At 37.6% G+C, this 27,149-nt stretch overlaps 1 protein-coding gene across 1 annotated transcript in view; it reads right to left on the minus strand.

The window, feature by feature from the left end:
• Positions 1–27,149, minus strand: part of LRP2 (LDL receptor related protein 2) — a gene marked incomplete at both ends in the record, with an annotated part of 164,913 nt that overhangs the window by 101,238 nt on the left and 36,526 nt on the right. Inside the window, 17 exon segments of the mRNA XM_083365355.1 lie at positions 75–356; positions 2,530–2,667; positions 3,467–3,597; positions 4,218–4,343; positions 7,056–7,248; positions 7,397–7,600; positions 8,246–8,386; positions 9,772–9,974; positions 11,027–11,233; positions 12,954–13,177; positions 14,777–14,946; positions 18,123–18,251; positions 20,831–20,950; positions 21,630–21,773; positions 23,948–24,064; positions 24,277–24,390; positions 24,498–24,608. Coding sequence (XP_083221481.1) covers positions 75–356; positions 2,530–2,667; positions 3,467–3,597; positions 4,218–4,343; positions 7,056–7,248; positions 7,397–7,600; positions 8,246–8,386; positions 9,772–9,974; positions 11,027–11,233; positions 12,954–13,177; positions 14,777–14,946; positions 18,123–18,251; positions 20,831–20,950; positions 21,630–21,773; positions 23,948–24,064; positions 24,277–24,390; positions 24,498–24,608 — 2,754 coding nt within the window.

Here is a 27,149-nt window from a genome sequence, read left to right on the forward strand (position 1 = left end):
AATGCTTTGAGACGTGGATCCTTATCACATTTTTTTTGAACAATATCAATTTTGAATCTATAAGCGACACTTACTTAAGGATCCACAGTTTTGTTCATCAGTATTGTCGTGGCAGTCATCCACACCATCACACCGATAGAACCTGGGTACACATCGTCCATTGCCGCAAGGAAAGGAGTAAGACCCACACTGTAAAGTGGGGGGTTCGTTGGATGGGTCTTCCACGCAGGTGATCTGATTGGAACTTAGCTTCATGCCGTAAGGGCAGCCACAAACCCTCTGAAAATTGGGGACTGGGAAACAGAAGTGGCTGCAGTCCCCATTAGGATTTGTTGCTCTATTGCAGTAGTTGGAGCCTGCAAAATACCATGAAAAATAAATATCCAAATATGAAAGATCAGAGAAACAATTTATTGGTTATGGACTGTTGGTAAATTATGAAATTTTTTTTCAGCTACACACACACACACACACCACACACACACACACACACACACATACATACATACATACACACATACATGCATATATTTCTTACTGGAGAATAAAGTAAGCGGTTTGTGGGGGGAAATGAAAGTATAACCCAATCAAAAGTAAAGGCCTTTCAGATTCACTGATTTCTTTTTTTAAAAAAAATATTTTATTCAAATACAAATAATACAAGCATAACACATATAAATCTAAATAAAAAAGCATGCAAAAAAAGTACAAATACTACAGTGCACCCACACCCCTGGAGACCATTTTTATTACCTATATTTCTTCTCATGTAACAACTAACAATATACAATATGATTCAGTTGTGCCCTTATCCCCTCCAAAACAGCATATATTCTTGAGCAGGTTTATTCCCTTTGCCTTCCACCAAGAATGTTTTTATAAAATCATCCCATATTTCATTATAATTATTTACTTTAATCATCCCTTTTTAAATTTAATTTCTATTGTTAATTTATCATTTATTGCCATATTCCATATTTCATTATACCACTGATTTCTTTGAATAACCCAATTCCGTCTCCAAGGTTCACTGATTTCAAAGAGAGCTTGATATACATTCTTAAGGAGGCTATGCTGCTCATGCTTATGTATTATTATGTACATTAATTGGAGAGAAAGCTTCACCATACATAGTCAGACTTTCTAATGGGCCATTAGAGTGTTTTACTCTCTGCCATTGAAATTACTGGTCTCGTGTTAAAAAACTAAAGCAGAAACTCATTATTAGCCTTTTTGTGGAATCAATAATTTATTTATGCCTAAAGATATAAATGTAATGGCTAAAATAAAATCAAGCTTTTTCTGCTTTTCTGCTTCTAGGTTCTAGACCTAGAAGCAAGAAGAAGTAACTCTATTAGCCCTCAAAATTCATATCATTTCTCCAGCAATTAAAAAAAAAGAAGATCTGGCCTTAACGTTTCATTTCTCTATATTATTAGCCTTTGTTTTGGTTCTATTTTTGAGTAGTAGCATCTGTACTAAATTGGATAGTCATCATTGAATATGATTTTTTCCTTTATTAATAACGCTGCTGGTGAGCTCACTGCTTACAAATTAATATTAACAACTGCCTATGGCAATAAATACAAAGTCTTACACGCAAGGTTAAAATGTAGCAAGGTTGACGGTCTCAGAATTAAGAACACAGAATTCCTGACCTGTCTAAAAAGCTTAGCTAAACCTTATATACTCCAGAACATAATTTTGCAAACAGTTGAACTTTAATATGTAATCGTGTTATCAAAAAGGATACAGGTAGTCCTCAACTTACAAGAGTTTTTTTAGTGACCATTCAAAATAAGAGCCTTGGTGGAGCAGTGGGCTAATGCCTCCTTAAGTAACACCAGCTGCCTGCAATTAGTGCAGGTTCGCATCCCACCAGGCTCAAGGTTGACTCAGCCTTCCATCCTTCCGAGGTAGGTAAAATGAGGAGCCAGATTGTTGGGGGCAATTAAGCTGACTTTGTAATAATGCCGCTTGGGGGTGTGTGTGAAAGCCCTAATAAGCAGGCATATACATAGAATGAAGGCTACTGCTAAGCTTGTAAGCCGCCCTGAGTCTTCGGAGAAGGGCGGGATATAAATGGAATTAAAATAAAATAAAAAATAAATAAATAAAATTACAAAGGCACTGAAAAAAGTGACTTATGACCCTTTTTCATAGTTATAGCCTTTGCAACATCCTCATGACCATGTGGATCAAAATTCAGATGCTTGGCAACTGGTTCATACTTGTGACCATTGCTATGTTCCCAGCTCACACGATCCCCTTTTGTGACCTTCTGATAAGCAAAGTCAATAAGGAAGCCAGATTCACTTAGCAATCGAGTTACTAACATATCAGCTGCAGTGATTCACTTAACAACTGTGGCGAGAAAAGCTGTAAAATGGGACAAAGCTGACTTTACAAATGTCTCACTTAACAAAATAAATTTTGGACTCAATTGTGGTCCTAAGTCAAGGACTACCTGTGCTTTTATCCATACAGATGTATACATGTACACTTATTTTGTCTGATAAATAAGCCTACCTATTTGAGAGTGAGCATTGTAAGCTTTCACATGCATTATATTATTGATTCCTCTCCTGATAACCACCATTTCTCCTCCGTCAGACTTTCGGACTCGAACTATTCCACCAAGCCTCCAATCTGTAAAGTATGCATAACCTGCAACCCACAACAAAACAAAACTTATAACTATTCTGCTAGAAGGACAGATTTGTTTAAGGAAGAAAAACCAGGAATAGCCAAATTCTGCATGGCCAGGGTGATTTTCCTTTAGGCTTTTTTTTTTTCAGCCACATGGGCTGCAGCGGAAAAATAGGAATATTTTATCACCCTAGAAGTGGGATTTTTTTTTACCCAGTGTTATCCTCCTTTGGCACCTGAGAAGAGGAAAGACTCTACTTGGCTTCCCATTAGTTTCACAAGGAAATGAAAACTTGAAAGTATTCTTTACATTATGCTAGAGATGTAAAAGAAATTTGGTGATAGATCTTTTTCCAGTGAAAGGACAGGATGCATCAAAACGGAACAGTGGCTCAAAACAGACAAATAAATTTATGAACTTTCCTAATATCTGCCCCAAACTGCACGCTTTTAAGGACATTGCATTTTAAAGAATATACATTTAAGAATCTGCCTGTCTACCTACTTACCTACCTACGGATTGCTGCATTAAATGTGCTTGTATCAGTGAGCAATCATGTATATTAACATGCACAAAAATACATACATTACAGAGGGTTATATGTAAAATAATTCTCTCTATATATACAGTATCTTTTAACTAGAAAAAACATGGATGTAACAAATATTTGCATGCATATCTTCCAAATCAAATCAAACCGTTCCTTCGATGGATATTAATGAGTCTACATTTTAAAGTACGGCAATTTATAGTCTCAGGAAAACTGTTGCGCAGTGAAAAAAATGAGTAGTTTTCCTATTTTCATGTAGTACTCACCTCCAAAGATAGTAAGACCAAATGGATGCGTCATCTGACTGATACGTTCAAGTGACCTTCTATTTAACCCATCAAAAGTACTGTGCTCAATTTTATCAAAGAAGGCATCCACCCAATAAAGCCTTAAGGCACTGGAAGAAAAGATAATATTTACTGAAATGTCATCTACGTCTCACCAAATTGGTTTAGGATTGATGCACCAAAATCATTCCCAGCCAGTCTTTGTTAATCTTAAAGAAGATTTTTTAAAAAGTCAGAAACAAGGTGGCATTAAATGTTCTTCATAAACCATTGTTTTCTATTCTCCAAAAGCTTGCTCTCTGGTAGCCAAGTTAGCTGATTTGGAGAAGTCTGGGTTTTCGTTTTGTTTGTTTAAAGGATTTATTTTTTTTCTGAGAAGCACACCCACACACAGGGAGCAGATTAGCATGATTCCTGTAAGGCCAAGAAAATTGGAATAGACAATCATGCCCCAAGGTTACATTTTTTTGGATCGACCCCATGCTTTTTACAATCAGCGAAAGCTTGATTTAAAATGTCCCTCCTTTTTTTAATCTGGGCTAAACTAAAGTATAACCTGATTCTGCAGTATTGGATGTTTGAGATTCTTCCCTGCTCATTTTAAGATTTTCAATTATACACAAAAATAATTGGCCGCCTTCAAATAGAACTATAGTTGCATTTGCTATTGTAGTGTCCAAGTATTGGACATTTCCTCAAAAAAAGGCTTATTTGATTTTTTTTCCCGAACCTCCAATCAATAGCTAATCCATTAGGCCATCCTAGTGTCGTGTTTACAATTGGTAAGGCATGGGATCCATCGCTCCAGGCTCTCATGATCTTAGCAGGGCGGAACCAATCTGTCCAAAATATGAATCTGTAAGTGAAAAGGAAATGCATTAGAGTTGCACATAATACTGGAAATATTGGTATCCTTTCTGAAAAAAAATATTTTCATTGTATTTGCCCAATTCCCTAAGACAAAAGCTATCCTCTAGCACAGGGGTGTCAAACTTGGTGGAACAGTGGGCTAATGCCTCCTTAAGTAACACCAGCTGCCTACAATTATTGCAGGTTCGCATCCCACCAAGCTCAAGGTTGACTCAGCCTTCCATCCTTCCGAGGTAGGTAAAATGAGGACCCAGATTGTTGGGGGCAATTAAGCTGACTTTGTAATAATGCCGCTTGGTGTGTGTGTGAAAGCCCTAATAAGCAGGCATATACATAGAATGAAGGCTACTGCTAAGCACATTGATTTGTGCTTAGATTGTAAGCCGCCCTGAGTCTTCGGAGAAGGGCGGGATATAAATGGGATTTAAAAAAAAAAAACTGTCGGCCCACAGGCTGGTTGCATCATATGGAGGCTGTGCCCACCTTTTTGTTCTGGCAGTACAAAAAAAGTCATGATACGTTGTGACACATCATGTGACCTGGCAAGTTTGACACCCGTGCTCTAGCACTATTTGCATTTTAGTTTTGTTTGCACAGCTTCTTTACATTCAGACTTTTTCAACAGGACACAGTTTAGACACTTAACGTATGCTTTAAATTAGCTTGTATGCTTTATATTTAAGTTCCCATGCAAGAAATTATTTTGTTCTTGCGTCTATGGTTAAAAAATTATTAAAACGTAACTGAAACAATCAGAATCTTACTGAAGACGCCAACTGTATTCATAACGGATACATTTTAAAAAAATCATGAAACATCGCTTCAGAGTTACTTCTAATATTTTTGCTATTGATTAAGCAAATTTCACTGTTTATTGCTGCGAGTTTGAGTGTCTCTGCCCCATCCGCTAATTAGCAAGAATAAACAGTTGGTCTTCACTTTGAGAGATTTACATTCCTTTATGAGAAAGAAGAGCAGAAAAAAGGGAGAAAGGAAATCCCTTTCAATTAAAAAAAAAGTCTGTCTTTTAACCCAGAATGAGAGAAAATTTCCCCGAGCCATGTAACTAATATTAGGAGACAATAAGTCTCTCATGAGGTCTGCCTGCCCAGCCAATGAGAATAAAACCTACTGAGATTTTGCTTTCTGAAATCACTCTCAAAACTGTGCCTCAGAGCTTGGGTAAGTGAAATGCACACTCATATTCTTCTGTAGGAGCTATTTATGCTGATAACAAGGCAGCGATAACAGCAACTCTTCTGAGGCAATAAGCTATTTTGCAACCCAGGAATAAAACCACAGAACAAACATGTCTTGGTTTTTACAGATAAAGCCCCCTTTGTGCTGATTTTGTACCACTTAGTGTTTTGCTCTGGATTATGGAATCGGTGCCAGAAGAACAGGTGATGAGGGATACGGAGGAGCGTAAACAGGAGGAGGTTTTTAAACAGGGAGAAGAGAGGCTCTTGAATTTGAATGTTAAGGAAGATCCAGAAAACACAGAAGACATTTTCAGGAAAACACACGGCAACAAGCAGAAGCCAGCTGACAGGTTCTAAAATCCCATCTATAATGTCAACATCATCCACACCTGGGATACTGCAACCAATTTGGGTCACCATGCTACAAAAAAGATGTTGAGACTTTGGAAAAAGTTCAGAGAAGAGCAGCTAAGATGACCCAAGGCCTGGAGACTAAAACATATGAAGAAGGGACTAGTCTAAAGAAAAGAAGGAATAAGGGTGACATGATAGCAGTATTCCAGGATTTGAGGGGCTGCCACAAAGAAGAGGGGGTCACGTTATTCCCCAAAGCACCAGAGGGCAGGTCAAGAAACAAAGGTTGGAAACTGATCAAAGAGAGAAGCAACTTGGAATTAAGGAGAAAATTCCTGACAGTGAGGAAAATTAACCAGTGGAACAGCTTGCCTCCAGAAATTGTGGGCGCTCCATCACTGGAGATTTTTAAGAGGTGGCTAGACAGTCACTGTCTGAGATGGTATAGGTTCTCCTGCTCAAGCAGGGGGCTGGACTAGAAGACCTCCAAGGCCCCTTCCAGCTTCTATTCTATTCTATTCTATTCTATTCTATTCTATTCTATTCTATTCTATTCTATTCTATTCTATTCTATTCTATTCTATTCTATTCTAATTCTAATTCTAATTCTAATTCTAATTCTACCTGACAGATCCTGATGGAAAATGAGTCATGAGAACCCTCAAGGGTGCTAATGCACCATCTATGCACCACCTAATGGTTTTGACAAAACCAATGACTGTGGTTCTCACAGCCTGCCATATGTTGCTTCCAAAGTGTATACGGTAAATGAAAGTAACAGAAAGGAGTATTATTAAACAAACGGGAAATAGTTACATTAACTACATTTTAATTCCATATTAAATCCAATATAGTTTTGGTCCAGACCAACTCTGCTTTTGCTCTTTCTTGGCCCCATGACAAGCTGCACTTTTCTGTACTACAGAATGCAGGGGAGAAAATAATTTGTTCAAATATTCACTTTTTTTTTTTTGGACAGCCTGCATTTAAAAAAAACTAAGTAAAAACATTACTCAGAGAGTGAGGTTTTGAATGGGAAGTTTCAGATAGACGTTATACCGCCTTCATTCAGAAGAGATAATATAACAGGAAGACTGTATTGTGTTGTATTTTTGAACAGTATGTTCAGTTTTGAGACTTACCCAATAACTGGATGAAGTACGATTGATCGAGGATTATTCAAATTTTGAAGAATAGCTCGTCTTGATTTATCAGCCAGCCTCATAACACTAATACTCCGATACCGAGAGTCTGTCCAATAGATATTCTTTGAGATCCAGTCAAAAGCCAAATCTTCAACTCCGTCCACTCTGTTCGCTGCAAGGATTTCCCTACCTGATATTTAGGAAAGAGCAATGCATCAAAATTGGAAAGAGCTGCTTCCCCGCTTTCATTTTTAAAGTCAAATTTAATATGACAAATTATAAGCACTGTATCTCAATGAGCAAAGCTTCGGACCTCATGCAAGAGAAGTAAATATTACCTGTGCCATCAATTTTTTGTTTATAGATTATATCTTTAGTAGTATCTGAATAAAATATAGTGTCCTCTTGGGCACAGAAGTCAATTCCAACAAAATATGAAGAACTTCCTGATACAGGAATTATTACATCTTCCTGAGTGGAAAGATTGAATGGGATTCCACGCACGGCTAACTGGGAGGAGAAGAGCAGGAACTGCTGCACAGCTGTGAGAGAAAAAGAGTCTTTATTTTAAGATCACAGCAAACCTAAAACAGATTTTTTTATGAAAAAAAACCTTAAAAACTTAATTACATGGAAATTATAAAAATACAAAAAGCAACTATTACTGTGAAAAAACAACGCTGAAAGAAAAAATCAGTTAAAAATGAAAGAAGAGGACAATTGTAACTAAATACATAAAGGTTCTTTGTATAACCTTTACTCTAACTTCCACAATGGTGGTAAAGGTGGTAAATAAATGTGATTAAAAAAAATAAAAGATGCATTCAGTTATGACACCTTAGTTACTACACATTGACTCATCTACTCACTGAAGTGCCTCTGAAATCAATCAACTAACTTTATTAGATTAAATCCCAGGGAAAAATATGTCTAAAGGTCACTCGGAGTTTATTATCTCCTTCTTAGCCTTTCTGAGATATTAAGATATGAATGAAGCAAGTATTAGAGGTATACATCCTTCAAATTCAAAAGCAAAATGGTATTTGAGAAAGCATGTGAGTCTTCATGTGGCACTAGTTTGAAGATTCTAAAGGTTTAGACATGTTCACCACCATCTGTCAATAAAATGCAGTTGATATGATTATCCATGGAGATTCTATGCAACATGTGTCCATGGCAGTACTAACCGATGCAGCGTCGACCATCAGCATGCAAGTCAAAGCCCAACATGCATTTGCAGCGGTAGCCTAGACCATCATTGTCAGTTCTGTGACTGAGAACGCAAATCTGTTCACATCCACCATTATTAACACCGCAAGGATTTCTTACTGGAAAACAATATATTTAACACATTTAACACATGGCATCAGATTTATGTGAAGTTTTTCATTTTACTGGCATTCCTCTTGTATACACCCACTTCTTAATTAGCAGCTACTTCAGTCAGTGGCCATTTGCAAATACAATGGTGACAAATGGTCATTTTAAAAAAAATCATTTTCTGACCAATGTGTACATTTACAACCAAATTTTGCGTGCCTGACAACGCATGCTGGAGTGGCAGTAAGACTGGCATACCAATGGAAATTTATCTGAATAAAATGGCAGCAACCAGTGATCTTCACAAGATATCTGTCTCTCCGTTATGTATGCATTTAGCAACTATTCCCCTTAATGATCTGATCACTGGAACTGAACTTGGTCGCTAAATGAGGAATGGGGGTGAACAGAAAGAGAAAGTTTTAAGCTATCTTTGAAGGTCTGCTAAAATGTATTTCGTATCTGCAATTCCCATTAAAACCAGACATATCAGTCCAAGCATAGTTATATATACTCACTCCACTGTAAATACAGCCTATTTGCTTAAATAGATTTTCTCAAACTGGGATTTTGACCAAACGGTCCTGGAATTGCTCCACAATCAGCTGTTGCTTATTCACTGCTTTGATTACTTAGGAATCCAATTCTAAGCAATTCTGTCTCTCTTTTTCAACTTGATAGCCCTGAGCATCCTTTCAAGAAATCCTTGTGCTTAGCATCAGAGTAGTTTTTGTACATATCAGTCAATCCCAGAAATATACTGTATGTTGACATTTATGGAAGAAAATTGCAATTTTTCCCAATGAACTATTTTCTATTTGGGATGTAGTTTCATCAGAATAATTGTGCTTCACAGGAGCACACTGTTTGCTGAAGCCTAACTGCAAATTAGCCAATTTTGTAATTGAAATTTCATTGTTTTCAATGAGAATAAATCAACAGAAGTTAATGAATTTACACTGGGCAGCCTAGAGATATCTCTGACCTTGGGCTAATTTCAAAAAACCCTAGGCAGGGATCCACTTAGACCAGGGGTAGGCAACCTCGGCTCTTTTATGACTCATGGTCTTCAACTCCCAGAATTCCTGAGTCAGCTATGCTGACTCAGGGATTCTGGGAGTTGAAGTCCATGAGTCATAAAAGAGCCGAGGTTGCCTACCCCTGACTTAGACCAATAGTTAGAGCTATTGGCTGGTCATGAATCAAGGAGAGAGGAAGAGAAGGGAGAAAACACAAGAGAGAAGGAAAAAAAGCAGAAAAACATCTGACATTTTTTCTTCTGGCCTCACTAACGCATTGGCAGCACAGTTATCTTTGCTATGCTTTCTAACGGTTAAGTCATAATAAGAATAGTGTAAAATCTCTTTTGGCAATCCTGTGTCATCTGACTTACCAAGTGGCTGTCGGAAGGCATGATAAATTGTGACTCCATAGGGACGCAAGGAAGATTGAAAAATCACTTGTGGGTTAGAATCTGTAAATCTATTGGCTTTCATCACTGCCATTTTTGTCCAATCCGTAAAATACACAGAATGTTCAAAAAGACTTATTCCATAGGGATGTGGAATCAATGACCCTCCATGAGCAACAGTTTTCCTGTTAAAGGTATAATATTCTTTTTTAGAAATCCTGAAGTAGTAGGTTACAGGCTACAAATATTTCATCATGCTTTACTCCTATGCAAATGTCATAGCAGTGATCTAGGAAATTATAAACAAAGGATACATCCAACCAAGAAGAAAAATCAATAATAAATAAAAAAAATTGAATCGTGGTTTCTTGAAAGATTTATTTATTTATTTATTTTAATCCCATTTATATCCCGCCCTTCTCCGAAGACTCAGGGCGGCTTACAATCTAAGAAGCACAAATCAATGTGCTTTAGCAATAAGATGCAAGAAACAAAGGTTCAGAGGGGGAAGGTGGTGGTTTAACACCCAGCTTTGTTTTTAAAAAGATGGAAAACTAAAAAAAAAATCAGCAAGAGGAATCTTATTTTGGTTTTCTTGAAGAAAGATACTGCTGTGCTTACATGCGATATAAGTTATTTATATCTTAAGGAAAGGCAATTCTATTTGCATTCTTTTTCTTAAAGGCCAGCAATGGCCTTGGAAAGTGCAGATTAAAAAGGGAAACAAAGATAGCAATAAAAGGTTTAAAAGTTTTCTGCTACAAAAAAAAATTGTGTAGGGTATGGTGCCATGGAAGAAACAATACCCACAACAGGGAGTCTTTCTCTGTGCCTGCCTATTAGGGTAGGGAGAGTATTAAGGTCCAGGAATTCTTCTCCTTTCTTATCAACAGTATGCAAATCTCTGCACGCAATATGATAATGTCCTTTTCTGCTTTCTATCCGTTTAGGACCAACATAGAACAGTCATCCTTCTTCTCCTTTATTTGGCACTCAGAGATCAGTGCATGCAACAGGGTGTCTTTCCCACCTTCCCACTAATTATCTTATTTCTGACCAAATTCTGGAGGATAATAATTAATATCTCAATTTCAAGTCTTAACAGTGTTTAAAGTAGGCATATTTAAAGGCAATTCATGGCAAGAGTACTTTTCAGTCTGATGCAGCTCATTTAATTTAATTTAAAAAAACTGTAAAGAATGTAAATGTAAATGACCCACTTTGCGAATTCTCCTACCTCTCTAGCCCATCATAGGTCACAGTTTCAATATAATCATATCGGCTGTCTACCCAGTAGAGTCTCTTTGATACAATATCCAAAGTTATCCCAGCTGGCCATCCCAATTTTGTTTTAACCAAGTCCAGACGATTTGTTCCATCCATAAAGGCTCTTTCTACTTTAGGATCACCAGAAAGACTATCCCAATCTGAGAAAAACAAATATCTATAAAAGAAAGACAAAGAAAGGAAAAACTATTTTAGTGTCCCTTCGAGCTTTAGAGAGATGAAACAAAGACCTGGCTTACAGAAAACAGTAAGCAGAAATATAGTTTGTCTGGATTGGGTTTAGTGTGAATCCAGACAGCTGTGGTTTATACAATTTGCTATGCTGAAACAAATCACTATTTAGCATCAAGTGGGAATCTAGCTGAAGAATTCTGTGCCACTTTAAAGACTGAAACACTTATTGTGGCATTACATTTTCATGCATAAAAATCCATTACAGTAGGTGCAGAAAATACTATCCTATTGGCAGACACAGTTGGTGAATTCTTACTAGCGGACATACAGTATCATAGCCAGTATCTTGAAAAGTTTTATGCTGAGGTATCCACACTCTTCAGATCACTTTACATTTCACTGAGCTATATTCTACGTACGGTATATTATACTGTTGGTTATACAAAAAGTTCTCTGTGAGACAGGTAAATCAAAAAAACATAGTAAATAGAAAATTAGATAATATAATAGAAGCAAAAAGGCACTAAAACAGTTCTTAAAATTCCAAGGTTTAGAAATAAATATCCCAAATTCAAATATCAGTACTGAAGAAGATAAATGAAAGATATAATGCTCCAAGCAAATAACAAGATAGCAGTGGTCTATTACAAAGAGGAAACTCTCAAAAAAGAAATTACAGAGATTTCAAACTATACTCCAGATCATATTTTATATGAAACTAATTATCTTTATGTCCACTTTAAGGAATATGAAATATGACTGACAATAAATCCAATTTCCTATTTTAGTTTGCAGAAAACAGACAATTATTGAATCAGGTATCCCCCCATCCCCCCACAACACACACAATTAAATAGATTTCCTTTCTGATTAATGGATACTAGTATATGCAAACCATTTTTAGCTAAGCAGCTGTCATTGTGACCTATAAATCATAATTTATGACTCATTGTTTGTAAAACACAGTTTAGCTTTGACTTTTGTGAAAAGACCTTTTGAATTAAAAAAAAGATATGTCTATGTGCAGCAAAATCTTTACTAGATACCGCGCTTGTAACAGTGTTCAGCATTTCTCTGCCATTCTCATTAGTGACACACAGCTGAATTGCAGCATTTCCTTTGCTCTTTTCTGCATAATGTCCAGATCAACAAAGGAAATATGGCGTAAGGACTGGAAAAGAATTCCTAGGGAAGTAGTAAGTAGCAAAAAGGTAAAGGTTCTCCCACACATGCGTGCCAGTCATTTCCGACTCTAGGGGCCGGTGCTCATCTCCGTTTCAAAGCCGAAGAGCCAGCGCTTGTCCGAGGATGTCTCCGTGGTCATGTGGCCGGCATGACTAGACGCCAAAGGCGCATGGAAGGCTGTTACCTTCCCACCGGAGTGGTCCCTATTTTTCTACTTGCATTTTTATGTGCTTTCAAACTGCTAGGTTGGCAGAAGCTGGGACGAGTAACAGGCGCTCACTCTGTTACGCGGCACTCGGGATTCGACCCGCCAAACTGCCAATCTTCTGATCGACAAGCTCAGCGTCCTAACCCACTGAGCCACCGCGTCCCCTAGTAAGTAATAAAGAGCACCAAACTTCTATTCCTCCATCAACTCCTAGTAATATTTTATTGAGCAATTGATGTATTTAAAAAAAATAGCAAGTCTACAATTCTTCAAAGGAGGGAAATATCTTTTGATCAATGTTACCACTTACCCAACAGTAGGATCGACAGCTATTCCTCTAGGGTTCCCCAAACTTTCTGCAATCAAAGTTACACGGTTGGTTCCATCCAAATTTACCAAATCAATTCTGTTGACACTGGTCTCCACTATATACAGCTTGTTGTTAATCCAGTCTACTGCTAGGTTTTCTGGTGTGTCAACTGAAATATTTAAAACTTCAAAGATATCTGAGCCATCAAGGTTGACAGAAAAAACCTGAAAAGAAAATAATGGTGCTTTAGGACCTAGGATACTATGTTTTCAGGGCCACTTTTTGTTTTGTTCCAAACAAAATAAATCCTGCATGCATTTATTATAACAGGAATCGTGAAAATGTTGATCCTGTGGAGTATTCAGTCCCCAATTTCTTAACCATTTATTTCAATCTCTTCAATGTGACTTCACCTCTTTTAACTTGTTACATCTGCATTAATCATAATCTCCATTCTTAACCAATGTTTGCAAACAGCCTGATTTTGAAGGGAGTGGATTTTCCCCCTCTAACTAGTAATCTGAATTGCATAATTCATGCACACAGGTTTATCCAATGAGCTGCATTTACATCATATGCTGAACTGCAAACTAAAAGTAAAGAAAAATACACAAACCAAAGCTAAATCCACTAAAGTTTGGTATGAAGGACAAACCTAGTTATAGTATATATATATATATATATACTGGATAGATAGATAGATAGATAGATAGATAGATAGATAGAGATAGAGATATAGAGATATCGATATCGATATATATAGATATATAGATATAGATATAGATATAGATATAGATATAGATATAGATATAGATATAGATAGATATATAGATATAGATATATAGATATAGATGCCCTGGTTCTTCTATAATTAGCCGGGGTGCGAAAACTTGGTTTTTCAAAATTATAGTGTACATGAATAATTTGTTGCCATTATTTCAAACTTTTGTAAGGGATGCGAGAATATATCAGAAGTGTTCTAGGGGTGCGGGGTATAGAAAAGGTTGTGAACCACTGATCTAAATCCAAATCCATTACATGCCACAGTAAGCAGAAGTCTAAAGATTAGGTCATTGAGCCCTGACATAATTCAAGGAAGCAAGGAAAACTGCAGAAAAAAACCTTATGTTAGGAGAATATTCCTCTCACCTCCCCATACTGTGCTTTTTTAAGAATCTGAGGATAACATGCCTTTCAATGCACTTGAAAAAGAAAGAAAAGAACAGCCTTCCAATTCTTTACTGTATATATCCACATCACTGATGCTTCAAAACTACCAAACGTAATTACACCATAGCTTATATTTTATACTATTTGTTAGTATTCCAGTAAAAAAGCAAGGTCATGAAAAAAAGCAATGAGTAAAAACATTGGCCTGCAGCATGACAAATTTTCAATATTTGTGGCCCAAAGCACAATTATACTAATATACTTGAGAAATATCTTATGTCTATCTTCCCAGAAATCACAGCACTTCTACACTTTAAATGATCAGGTTTCAAGAAATTGCAACAGAGAATAATAAATCCGGTTTTGAAAGAATGTACTATTTCTCTTAATTAGGTTTTTGGACTCTCTTCCCAATAATATTACGAGCTGCTCAAGATGATGCCATAGCATAATGCATGCTTTGTTCGATATATTACATGTAAAAAACTTAGCTAAGAAATGTTGTAATTATCAACAGAACCATCTCAAAAGTTCATTTTTGTTAGAAAACAAAGAAAGGCTCTGCATCTGTTCACAGAAATGAAAAGTTATCAACACATACTATTCTCGGATGCTTTTGCTTCCAAGAAAGCTATTTGTACATTTCAAACTACCTTGTCTTGCACCGTATCAGTCCAAAATATCCTATGCAGATGAAAATGAAAATCCACACCAACAGCCACTCCACGATTCCGGGATTGTACCAGAGTTCGAAAACTTCTTCCATGAATGTCTCCAATTAATAAATCACGGCCGTTGGAAAAAATGATAGAGGCAACCCCAGCTGAAAACATGGAAGACATTGCTGTAACATTTATTTTTCGAAAGGATATACGTTCGCAACTTAAATAGAAGATACCGGCCTCCTTCAAGACAGGAGGCCCATACATACTGCAATATAAATCTAAGCAACATTTTAAAGAGTCTTTTGGGGGAGAAATTAAGAAGAAAACTGCAGTCCCATCCCTTTAGTGTCTACTTTTAAACCGGTTGTCCCCAGCCATTCAATATAGTTCCTAGCCACCAAAATATTGCCCACCCTATTTTGTAATAAATTTAGCATTAAATAGCAAAGAAGGTATTTTGGAACTGTGCCACCAAAGTGTCCCCCAAAGCAGCTCAATATTGAATACAATATAAGATCTTTAAAACCTTACGTGTAACAAAGAAGAGAACAGCATTTTTAAAACAAGGTATCAGCGTAAATGCAATTAGATATACCGGTATATGGAAGATTAGGTAACTGGTTAGTTCAATTTATTATAGCTGTATTGTTTTAAACATGCATGCATTGTTGTAGTACCAATTTTGTAAGTGTTGGTGCTTGAAATGGTGTATTTCTGAATATTTGTTGTTGTTGTTGTTAGTTGCGAAGTTGTGTCCGACCCATCGTGACCCTATGGACAACATTCCTCCAGGCCTTCCTGTCCTCTACCATCTTCTGGAGTCCATTTAAGCTCACGCCTACTGCTTCAGTGACTCCATCTAGCCACCTCATTCTCTGTCGTCCCCTTCTTCTATTGCCCTCAATCTTTCCCAGCATTAGGCTCTTCTCCAGTGAGTCATTCCTTCTCATTAGGTGGTCAAAGTATTTGAGTTTCAGCTTCAGGATCTGGCCTTCTAAAGAGCCGTCAGGGTTGATCTCCTCTAGGACTGACCGGTTTGATCGCCTTGCAGTCCAAGGGACTCGCAGGACTCTACTCCAGCACCATAGTTCAAAGGCTTCAATTCTTTGGCGCTCAGCCTTTCTTATGGTCCAACTTTCACTGCCATACATTGCAAATTTCTGAATATAACTGTTCCTAAACACCTTTTTTTCAAGTTTAACACCTTTCTAAAATACTCAGAAACAAGATCTCGTCAAAACAACAGTTTCACACTCATGACAATTGGTGAAGATGGAAAAGTTTGAGACAAAACATTTTGTGCACCCTTATCCAGGAGACTCAACTGTCCCAAGTGTCATTTGAGAAATAATTCCTTGGTCTACTCTAAGCTTTGCAAAACTGAAGCTTTTTCATACTTTGATATCTAGAAAATTTCTATGAATTAACAAGGAAGCAAAGGAAGAATATTTTTTTTAAAAAACTTTACTATGAGATCAAGCCATCTTTTTCTATTTCCCTTTCAACAATTATCTATCGGTGCATCTGATGAACCAAAATGACAACAGAAGAAGAAGCTACACCTCTGAAAATTATTTCCAATTTTGACAAGAAATACAAATGGAATTGGCAATTCTTTTTAAAAGGGAAGATAATGTTTTGCTTTCAATATAGCAAATGTCACCTTCTCATAAGAGACAATAATTATTGCAAATGTAGCTCACATTCAGGTTAAACTTAATAGAAAACAGAAAAATTGTCTTTTCCAATTACAATTAATGGAAAAACATGGTGATTCTGGGGTTTTAATAAAGTTTAAGATTGGAGCCTAAACTTAAGATTTTGGTTCCAAATTAACCCAGTATTTTTTTTTCCTTTCAAATCCACTTATCATAGCTCAGACTTCTAATAATGTGCTCTCTCATAATGGGGTGGAGATTGCAATGATTTCTTGCCAACAAATTGTTTCGGTGTCTTTGCTGTTTGGCAAAATGAGAGAAGAGATAAGGGTGTCCTCTTGATCTGCCAAAAAAAAATAACCCCAAACAATTTGTTGATAAGAAAACCGAAGTGTGTCTTTAGAGATCTAGAGTTACAATTTGAGTGACTGAGCGGGAGAAGACAGGAGGGAAGGGGAGAATGCTGCCAAATCTGGGGCCACATACGCAAAGCAAGGGAATGACTGCCCAAAGCAGAAAAACAGCTTGCTGATCTTGCTAGGTTTTATTCATTCTAGGCAACGATGGTGGTCATCCATTTCTCAGCCTGCCACATCAGCTCTGTGCTTTTCACCCTAAAGCAGTAGCAATGGTGATGGATGCTGGTCCAAGCATATCGAAAACTGTGATAGTTTTGTGACACTTTGATGTTGCTGCCCTTTGGTTTCCGTGGATTAACTTTTTTCTCTCTAAGAGAAAATCTATGGCACCTGGCTGAGATTGGCAAGTTCCCAACTCCTTCAGACTATTGCCCTTCTGCTGTGTACGGGTGTAAGGAAAAGGCAGAACTGAATAACCTGGAGGATCCATCAGTTTGAGACTCCTGCCTTATTCCAAGATATATGGATATATCTTATATCCAAGATATAAATTGGATCCCAATCCCCGGCAGAAGAAAAACAGTCCATGTATATTCAAAATAACAAGGAGATATTGTTAATTACTCTTTTAGGAAAACATATTAATATGTAGATACAGACACATCTATGTGTAAATACTGTAATTATAGTACATACAACTTTACAAAACATAACACAGCCTTGTTTAAATTTCATATATATTATCTTTCTTTACTAGAACATCGTGACTATAGCGAACAGTTACGAGAATAATTACTGTTCCCAATATGTGGAAGGAAAGTTTCTCAAAAACAACAACAGAGTGACCAAATCCTGCCCCTTTTACCTTCTCATACTTCTCATATTAAATAGATGAGTCCTCAGGAAAGCTCACTCAGTTGCTTTAAGGAACAGAACACAACGGAATAAGCCTCCCCAAAGATGCAATTACTTTATCTCTTCAAAGGGAAGCGCTTCCTTCATGCTAAGCATCCCATCCATCCATCGATAAAACCAGAACAGGCTTTCAAATGTCACCGGCACTGCCACCGTCCCCTCTCCCAATGAAGAAAGTAAGAGAAATGCACTGCCTGGTCTTTCATCAGCAAGTCGTTAACAGTGAATAGATGGGAGAGATAGCGGCAAATGCTGTGTTTGAAGGGACTATGATATTTAAAGCATGCCAGCATTATTCTCAAGGACAGGCCTATAATTGGTTTTTCTTACCTGCGAGAAAGTAAGGTACTATTAGTTGTACATGGGAGGAGGGGATATCAGCTTTTAGAGGTATTGACTCACATGAGGTATTGGCTCGGCAATGACGGTGGTGCTCCAGAACATACCCTTCGGCACACCGACACTGATGGTGACCAATACGATCTTCACACTCCTGATCACAAACGCCCCACATTTTGCAGTCATCAAAGTCTGTAACAGAATTAACATGCAGGAAGGGTGTTTTTCCTTCTATTTGCAGAATGCTCTCCACAACAAATAATAGTTTTCCTTTCTTCTAAAATGAAAATGTCAGATCTGCTGTTCCTTCAAAAGTACATTCTTACAGCCAAAGTGACAATAAGTTTGCAAACAGTGGTCTCCTCTTTTGTTTTGTAGAAATTAATAGCTGATATGGAAAACTGACTGTGATCCATGTTTAATCTTTGATGCTCATATTATTTTCCTGATTGAAAACCCTGATCAATTCTGAGATCTCATTAAATCACTGTCTCTCATGTTTTTAAGTCAACGACAACAAACGTGGGGTAGAAAGTTTTCCATATATTACTAATTTCGATATCTAAAAATCATCTAACATGTGAACATTAATTCATAATGTGTTTATTTTCACAAATATATTCGCTTCCTTAGAAGAGTATTAATAAATTGGAGTAGGAGCATCAAATCTGTTCGCTATTTGATTCAGCTTGTTTACGCTAAATCGGAAAATCAAGTAGGGAAATCTGTAAAAAGGGGAGCTTTATCAAAATCTTAAAGAAAATTAATCCAACAGACATTCACATTTAACTTATCTGAAGGAACCCATCTAATATTTTTTTTAATTATACAAGTTTTTCTAATAATCCGTAGAATAATTTATCAACAGAACAGATCAGATTATCTGAATGAACTCAAGACAGCTTTATTCTCTCATTATGCTGTGAGATTTATAACCATAAATAGGCATCAGATTAGTAGCACTAATTTTGCTCACTTTTAGGATTAGAAGCTTAATCTTCTCTACTTTAAAAAAAAAGTAAAAACTGAAACTGGATTACTTTAAGGTATATGGCTTCCCAGATATCATCTGATAAGGCAGCAGGGAAAAAAAGGGCCAATAATAAAGGTCTAATTCCCAGCAAGACTAAGCCTGGAGCCCTTCAGAAGCTATTAAATACTCCTCTACATACGTACAGAGTTATCAAGTAAATCAATATTTCAGGCATAAGACAAAATGACAGCCTTTGTCTTTACAACCCTGGTGTTCTATGTAAAGAAAATGCCTCGCGGGCAAGAGAATTCATGCACCTGCAGATCAGAAGATAGAAAGATTTACTACCTCGATGAGAATTAGGTCAAGAAGTGACCTAATAAAGGGAAGGGATTATACGTCTTTACTGTGCTAGTTTTCAGCTTTAAAAAGGGCCCGGTGCTACAGTATTTACTTGATACATTTGTGCATTATTCACAGCAGGCTCACACATCTATAATTTGGTCTAAACCCAAAAGGAAGCAAGAAAATCACTGAGACTGTCACACTTTGAGGGAGCAAGCTTAAGCAGTCTTCATAAATGAATCTCTGGCTGAAAGGGCCAATACACATTTTCCCCTCAATTTCCCCTCAATTTGAATCACAAAGTTCCTTGAATCTCTGTTCCTACAGGCAACTTAATTCCAGTCCCCCAAACCCTGAATGGATGGAAATTATTGTTTGTTCTTTGTTCATCAACAATTCGTACAAATCAGGCAAACACAACCAGCTGATTTGTCCATAAAGTGCTGTCTGTCAAGCTGAATACAGTATACCGAATAGTCATACTGATCTACCTGATGCTGCAGGATTCATTATTAAAATTGAAAACAAAAATTCAGTACTTCCATTTAAACCCATTGCAATGAGGGCCAGATGGACAAGCAGTCACTAAGCGTGACGGCTTGTGGCCAGGTGGCAATGTCCTCATCTCTGAGGCAGGCTTTATACCTTAGCACAGACATGTCAAACACAAGGCCCGGGGGCCGGATCCGGCCCACGAAGTGGTTTCATGTGGCCCGCAAAGCCATCCTGGAAACAGTGAGGGAACGGCCCCCACTGCCTTGGCCCTGGCCCAGAGACCCTCCTTCTGCCAGAGACCCTCAGATCTGTCCCACTCCTACCCGGGCCCCCATAGGCACCCTTGATGCGAACGATGTAGAGCTGGCCACGCCCACCCAGTAGGCCATATGCACTCTAGCCACGCCCACCCAGTAGGCCACGCCCACCCTGGCCATACCCACCTGGCCCCCTGAGGGCAACCGCAATGCTGATGCGGCCCTCAATGAAATTGAGTTTGACACCCCTGCCTTAGCACATTGCCCACCGCTGATTTTCTGGGACCACCCAATAATCATCCCATTTCACTTTTCTTGTTAAAACCATCAACACATGACTTTCTGGAACAGCACCTTTGCTAGTTCCCTTTTCCTGGAACAAAAACAAAATCTTGAAGGTTTTTTATTGATTGGTTGCATTCAAATTCCGTCTTTTCCCAAAAAGCTGAAGACAGGCTTCAGTCTCTAGTACTCTCTTTTCAAATCTATGCCTCCACCAACTCTATGAGGTAGGTCAAGTCAAGACATTATGTTGGCCCTAATCACCTGCTGAGCTTCAATAATGAAGTAGAAATCTGAATTTAGTTCTTGTCAATTCTACAGCCAAACAATTCTGTCACACTGACTCTTCCCTTGAGAGTTCTCGACACCTTGAAAGGGAAATGACTGGTTATGCATGGATCTCTACCTTCATCACTTACCTATGCAAGTGCGACTGTCATTGTTGCTGATAACATATCCTGCAGGACAATAGCATGTTCCACCAGTGGGGGATGAGTGACAACGATATTGGCAACTTAAAGTTGCACACTGAGATATATCTATCAAAAACAAAAGCCAATTAAAGAACAGCATTAAATGATCAGTTGCTTCAGTTGAGAAATAGAATCACAATGATGCATTGTTGGAAAAAAGCTTAAATATATGAGTCAAATGAATCTAGAAAACGAGGGAGATCACTGCATATACAATGTCACAAAATATAGCTTTTCAGAAATTTGGGGATTGTAATTTCCAGAATTCCCCATCAAATATTGCTCCTTTGAATTCTAAGGGTTGCAATTCCAACACATCCACGGATGACCGGGTTGTGGAAAGTTGGCATATCCAAATCCAAAATGTTATCTGGAAAATCAAGCCATTTTTATTATGGGAATTCCAATGCAACTTAACCAGCAATTGTCGTCACAGCTATTGTCAAAGACATCAATAGTAATGTGCACTATTTGGGAGTATGACAAATAACTTCACAGAAGTGCTCACCTTAAGGTCACGTTACACCATTTGGAGTTTGCCCAAACCTGAAACACTTTGACCCAACAAAAAATCAGAACAATATCTCAGCCATTGTTGAAACTATGGATGTTAGTCAAATATAACATTGCAATTGCTGCTGCAACAATCTCAACATGATTTAAAACACCTTTCCTATTTTTAATGCTAAGATGTCAGAGATACGTCAAAGTTGCCCCTATGAACATTTTGGTGTTCATTACTCACTGCAATGTCTGCCAGCTGTTACATTTGTCTCATCTTCCCCAGCAGAGCAATCTGGAGTTCCATCACAAACTTTGTCAATTGTAATGCACTGCCCTGATACAGGGCAGGCCCATTCACCTGGATAACAATCTCGGTGGCCACTCTCTAGAGTATAAAAGAAAAAAACCAGTACATTCTCTGCTTGCAGGATTTTAGCAGTTTTCAAGGACTTTTTCTAGCTAGCACACAAGCAAGGTAGATACTACAAGACAGTCTTCTATTTTTCTTAAACTATATAAGAAAAAAGAGAAGCTTTTTTATTATTTCCGGTTGCCCCGAGCATGCATCTCTGCATGATGTCGTATTTGGGCATTAATAAATTTGCGTATCACATCCTAAGTAAATTTCTTCAATCTACATAAGCATAAGAATACAGGCTGAAATAAAGTATTATTATTAATGCACAGTGAATTCAAACAGATTCAAATATGATATTTTCAACATTCAGCAATTTTTGTATTTCTAATGGAAAATTGGAATTAAGTATTATATCCTTCATTAAGACCAATGGCTGGAAATCTCAGCCCTCCAGGCCCTGAGCTCTTATTCAGGAACTGACTTATAGACTCGCCTCACATACAGTGAGTACTGCAGACTCAAATGAAGCCATATATGACAGATTTGCTTTCTGCAATTCCAGTTATCAAGTATTCATTAGTTCGCATGCCAGAGTTTAAAACCCAAGCTCCATGCTTCCACCTTTCCAAGTCAATTAATATTTTGTCACTCTTCAAGGTCATGGGAGGCAACTGTATGACATAATAGTCCTCTTGAACATGGGAACCTCTGGTTACTGTCTTGTTAACTTAATTCTTAATACCAAACAGCAGCCTAATACAAGTAGTCCTCGCCTTACAACATTTTTAGTGACAGTTCAAAGTTACAACAGCACTGAAAAAAGTGACTGATGACCATTTTTTGTACTTATGACCGCTGCAGTATCCCAGTGGTCAAGTGATCAAATTTGAGACATCTGGCAACTGATTCATATTTATGACGGTTGCAGTGTCCTGGGATCATGTGATCCCCTTTTGCAACCTTTTGACAAGCAAAGTGAATAGGGAAGCCAGATTCACTTAACAGCTGGGTTACAAACTCTAGAAATTGCACAGAGACTCTAGAAAGAATACAAAGAAGAGCAACAAAGATGATTAGGGGACTGGAGGCTAAAACATATAAGGAACAGTAGCTGGAATTGGGAATGTCTAGTCTAGTCTAATGAAGAGAAGGACGAGGTGTGACATGATAGCAGTGTTCCAATATCTCAGGGGTTGCCACAAAGAAGAGGGAGTCAAGCTATTCTCCAAAGCACCTGAAGACAGGACAAAAAGCAACAGATGGAAACTAGTCAAGGAGAGAAGCAACCTAGAACTAAGGAGAAACTTCCTGACAGTTAGAACAACTAACCAGTGGAACAACCTGCCTGCAGAAGCTGTGAATGCTCCAACACTGGATGTTTTTAAGAAGAGACTGGACAGCCATTTGTCTGAAATGGTATAGGGTTTCCTACCTGAGCAGGGGGTTGAACTAAATGACCTCCAAGGTCCCTTTCAATTTTATTATTATTATAAAGCTTTTATTCATAAAACTTGAAACTCAGTCAACTGAACACTCAAAGTGACTGGCACTAATGGTTGACACGGGTTGCTGCCAGCGTCCTAGGTATCAACCAGGTATCTCCTTAAAATGCAAGATGTTCCGAGTAGCGCAGTTTTTTGTAGCTTTGCTGGAGTTATTGCAGGAAGCTGCAATTTCTTGATGTAATTTGCAAAGTTTTTGGATATAGTTCCCAGTGCCCCGATGACAATGGGTATCACTGTTACACGTTTCATCCATAATCACTCAGTTTTGATATTATTATTATTATTATTATTATTATTATTATTATTATTATTATTATTATTATTATCATCATCATCATCATCATCATCATCATCATCATCTTAACAACTGCAGTGATTCACTTAACAACTGTGGCAAGAAAAGTCATAAAATGGGGCAAAACTCACTTAATGAATGTCTTACTTAGCAACAGAAACCTTAGGCTCAATTGCGTCAAAGACTATCTGTATTCTAATCTATCCTAATAAACCAATTTATATCCCAAAATGGATACAAAAAAATCCCCAGATTACTGAAGTTTTTTTTAAAGAAAACAATAGCGTATTTTAAAAGAAATGCAAAGCTTTGGGCCACTGATCTCCTATGTGCATCAGTAAGATTAAGAGAAAACATTTTTTTACATGGGACCACTAATGCTAGGTTACATTCTCACTTACCGCATCCAGCTTCATCAGCATTATCTTCGCAGTCATCATCACCATCACAAACCCAACTCTGATGAATACAGCGACCACTTGGGCAGGTATAGAAATTCCCTTTGCAAGTTGCATATGCTGAGGAAAGAGAACATCGAAGAATAATGACTCAGAGTAGCTTTAAACAACACCCTTGGCACTAAACATAAACACATGCAATGAAAATGTAACTGAGTCCATACAACCACAAATCCAGACAAGTGCCAAGACTGAGCGAAACGCTCTTACAATTCCAAAGGACAAATACTAACTGGACCGCAACAAAGGAGCTATAGAGAAAACCAACATACTGCAAGAGTTTTCATCGCTCCTGTCTCCACAGTCATCATCGTGGTCACAAATAAAGGCTCGGGGTATACAATCCCCATTGCTACACTGAAACTGAGTATTGGGGCATCCACGGGCTGGAGGGAAGGAAAAAAAAAGAATAAAGGATGAACAGGGCTTAGAAAAATCCAGGTAGCATTAAGTTTACTATAACCAGGTGCTTCGAGTCTCGCTGAATACTTACTGCAGTTAGTTTCATCAGAAGCATCCCTGCAATCCACTTTGCCATCACAGTGTTGACTTGAATTAAAACAGGCTCCGTTAGAACAAGTCAACTGATCGCAGGTTGGGTATTCTGCAAAGGGAAATAGGTCCGATTTTAGTGTCTTAGAAGGAATCAAACTATCGGAGTCTTTGTCTCCTATGGAATTCAGACTTGTCTCCTACAGTACCAAAGGCAACTTTTTGCAATTTCTTGGAGAAAGACTAGTCTTCCAGATTTTTTTGTGTGTTGGGTAGAAAAGGAAGATGAGTGTCTATAGCAGCACAGGAAATCTAATTTTCACTGAGTAAATGAAATCACTGTAATCATTTTGCCATTATTTTCCATTTTAAAATTGTTCCCCTTAGAAGACAATAAATAATGCATATATTGCTCTGCTTCACAAAGCAAAGAAACTGCTTGGAAACAAATAATGCACATTTATCAGCAGCAACATATTATTAATACATTTATTGTACTAATGTTTATGTTGAATATCAAACAGGATAGGTAGGGATAGTTTTTTTAAAAAAAACCTCAAACACGTCATCAAAACCAAAGATTCTCGCAATCAAAAACAGTGTGATAGAAATGCTCGCTGAAGGAGTCAGATATTTTCATTGACAACAAAGGGTAGGAAGAAATAGGCCGTTTAAATCTCCTAAGGCATGTTTATTTACTGCAAAATTTATTATCTCACCCACATTCGTAAGTCTTTGGACAGTTTGCAATTTATAAAAAAATAACCAGCCTTAACTTCAATAAATTCTAAACATAAAAACCTCCAACAATTTTAAAATTCCAAGAAGATTCTAATTAAAAAATAGGTTAAACATTAAAATGCACCAAGAACAGTAAGCTCACCCAACAAAGTACAGTTTAGATGCCAAATGTCTGGTACAGAGGTAGGCAACCTCGGCTCTTTTATGACTCGTGGACTTCAACTCCCAGAATTCCTGAGTCAGCTATGCTGACTCAGGAATTCTGGGAGTTGAAGTCCACGAGTCATAAAAGAGCCAAGGTTGCCTACCTCTGGTCTAGTAGAACAAAAGCATTTTCACCATATTTCTCAAAAATAATGTTCAGATCTTTGGTGGCAAGCATTCCACAGCCGTGGTGGCGAACCTATGGCACGGGTGCCACAAGTGGCACGCAGAGCCCTCTCTGTGGGCACGCACGCCATCGGCCCAGTCCTAGGCCTTCAGCTGGGTTTTATAAAACCTTTTTGCTTTAGGCCTCCGCCGCTGTGTACAAAAAAAAAGGTTTAATCAATCAATCAATTTTAACTTCTCGCGGGAAAAAAAGATCTCGCAAAGTTGGAATTGATTGATTAAACTTTTTAGTCCCACCCAGTCTGCCATTACCACTGCAGCCACGCCCACCCAATGGGCCACGCCCACCCGACACTCGACAATACATATGTGGGTGTTGGGTTGCAGTTTGGGCACTCGGTCTCTAAAAGTTTCGCCATCACTGTTCTATAGGATAGTTGTTAGGAAGGCCTTATTTTGGGCTCCTATCACCCCCTACTTTTTAACTTGAAAACAGAAGATGAACAGAATCTGTTTGGAGAAGATGGCCCAGACGATATCCAGGAGCCAAGTCATACAGGGATTTCCATGTTAATCTCAACATTTTGGGAAACTACTGGCAAACAAATGCAGTACTGTACCCATAAAACAAGTTGCATGACTGAAATGTCTTTCAAGTGCAGCAAGCAAACAATCTGCTATACCAGATAAAGTTCTGATAAAGTTTTTCAAAGCAGTCTCACATAGACCAGGTTGCGACAATTCAACCTTGAGGTGATGAGAGTAGGAATAGCTATCTCTCTCTCTTCTTTTTTTTTAGGAATAGCTATCTCCAGGGCCAAGACTGCAAGTTGTGTCAAGGTATGGAGATCAGTCCTATCTTAGAAAGGGCTAATAATTTTGTAAAATTTATAATTTACATTATAAATTTTATTTTTTTTTCTTTTAAATTTTTCTGGATCTTGTTTAACCACCAAACATAATTTCCATTTGCCAAATTATTTATGTTTTGAGGAGTCCTTGGTGGTCCTCATTTTAACCCTAAGCTACAAATATTCTCCTTTATTACTGTATGTTATATATGCCTCTCTTTTCAAAGCAGGTTTAACAGCAGGATACCTTAACAATGTACTAAAAATTATACTCATTATAATAATGGTGGGGGGGCATCATTTTTTACTGCTGCTATATTGGGTTTTTATTTTTGTAAACCACCCAAAGTTACTGAGAGTGAGTAGTCGGCCATACAAATTTTCATGAATAAATAAATAAAATTCCAGATTTTGGTTCATGTCTCCTTAAGTCTTTTTTCAAATGTGTACTGATTATTACAGCTGGAAATAGCTCTTTGGCTTTCACAATGGTAATTATAACATAAACTGAACCAAACTAGTCACATTTCTGGTGACTTCTAAGAAGAACATATGATATGTTGCAAAATTCCATGTAAATCAGCTTTCTCAACTGAGCCATTTCACCAGTCAATGGCAAACAGGAGCCATGCTAAATTAATACATCAATAAATATATGAACTGCCAAATCTTTCCACCATCAAAAATATTCCCATATGAAAAAAAATCCTCTGTATAAAAGTGATAAAGTC

This window comes from Vipera ursinii, assembly GCF_947247035.1.
Source record: "Vipera ursinii genome assembly, chromosome: 1".
Taxonomy (NCBI): Eukaryota; Metazoa; Chordata; class Lepidosauria; order Squamata; family Viperidae; genus Vipera; species Vipera ursinii.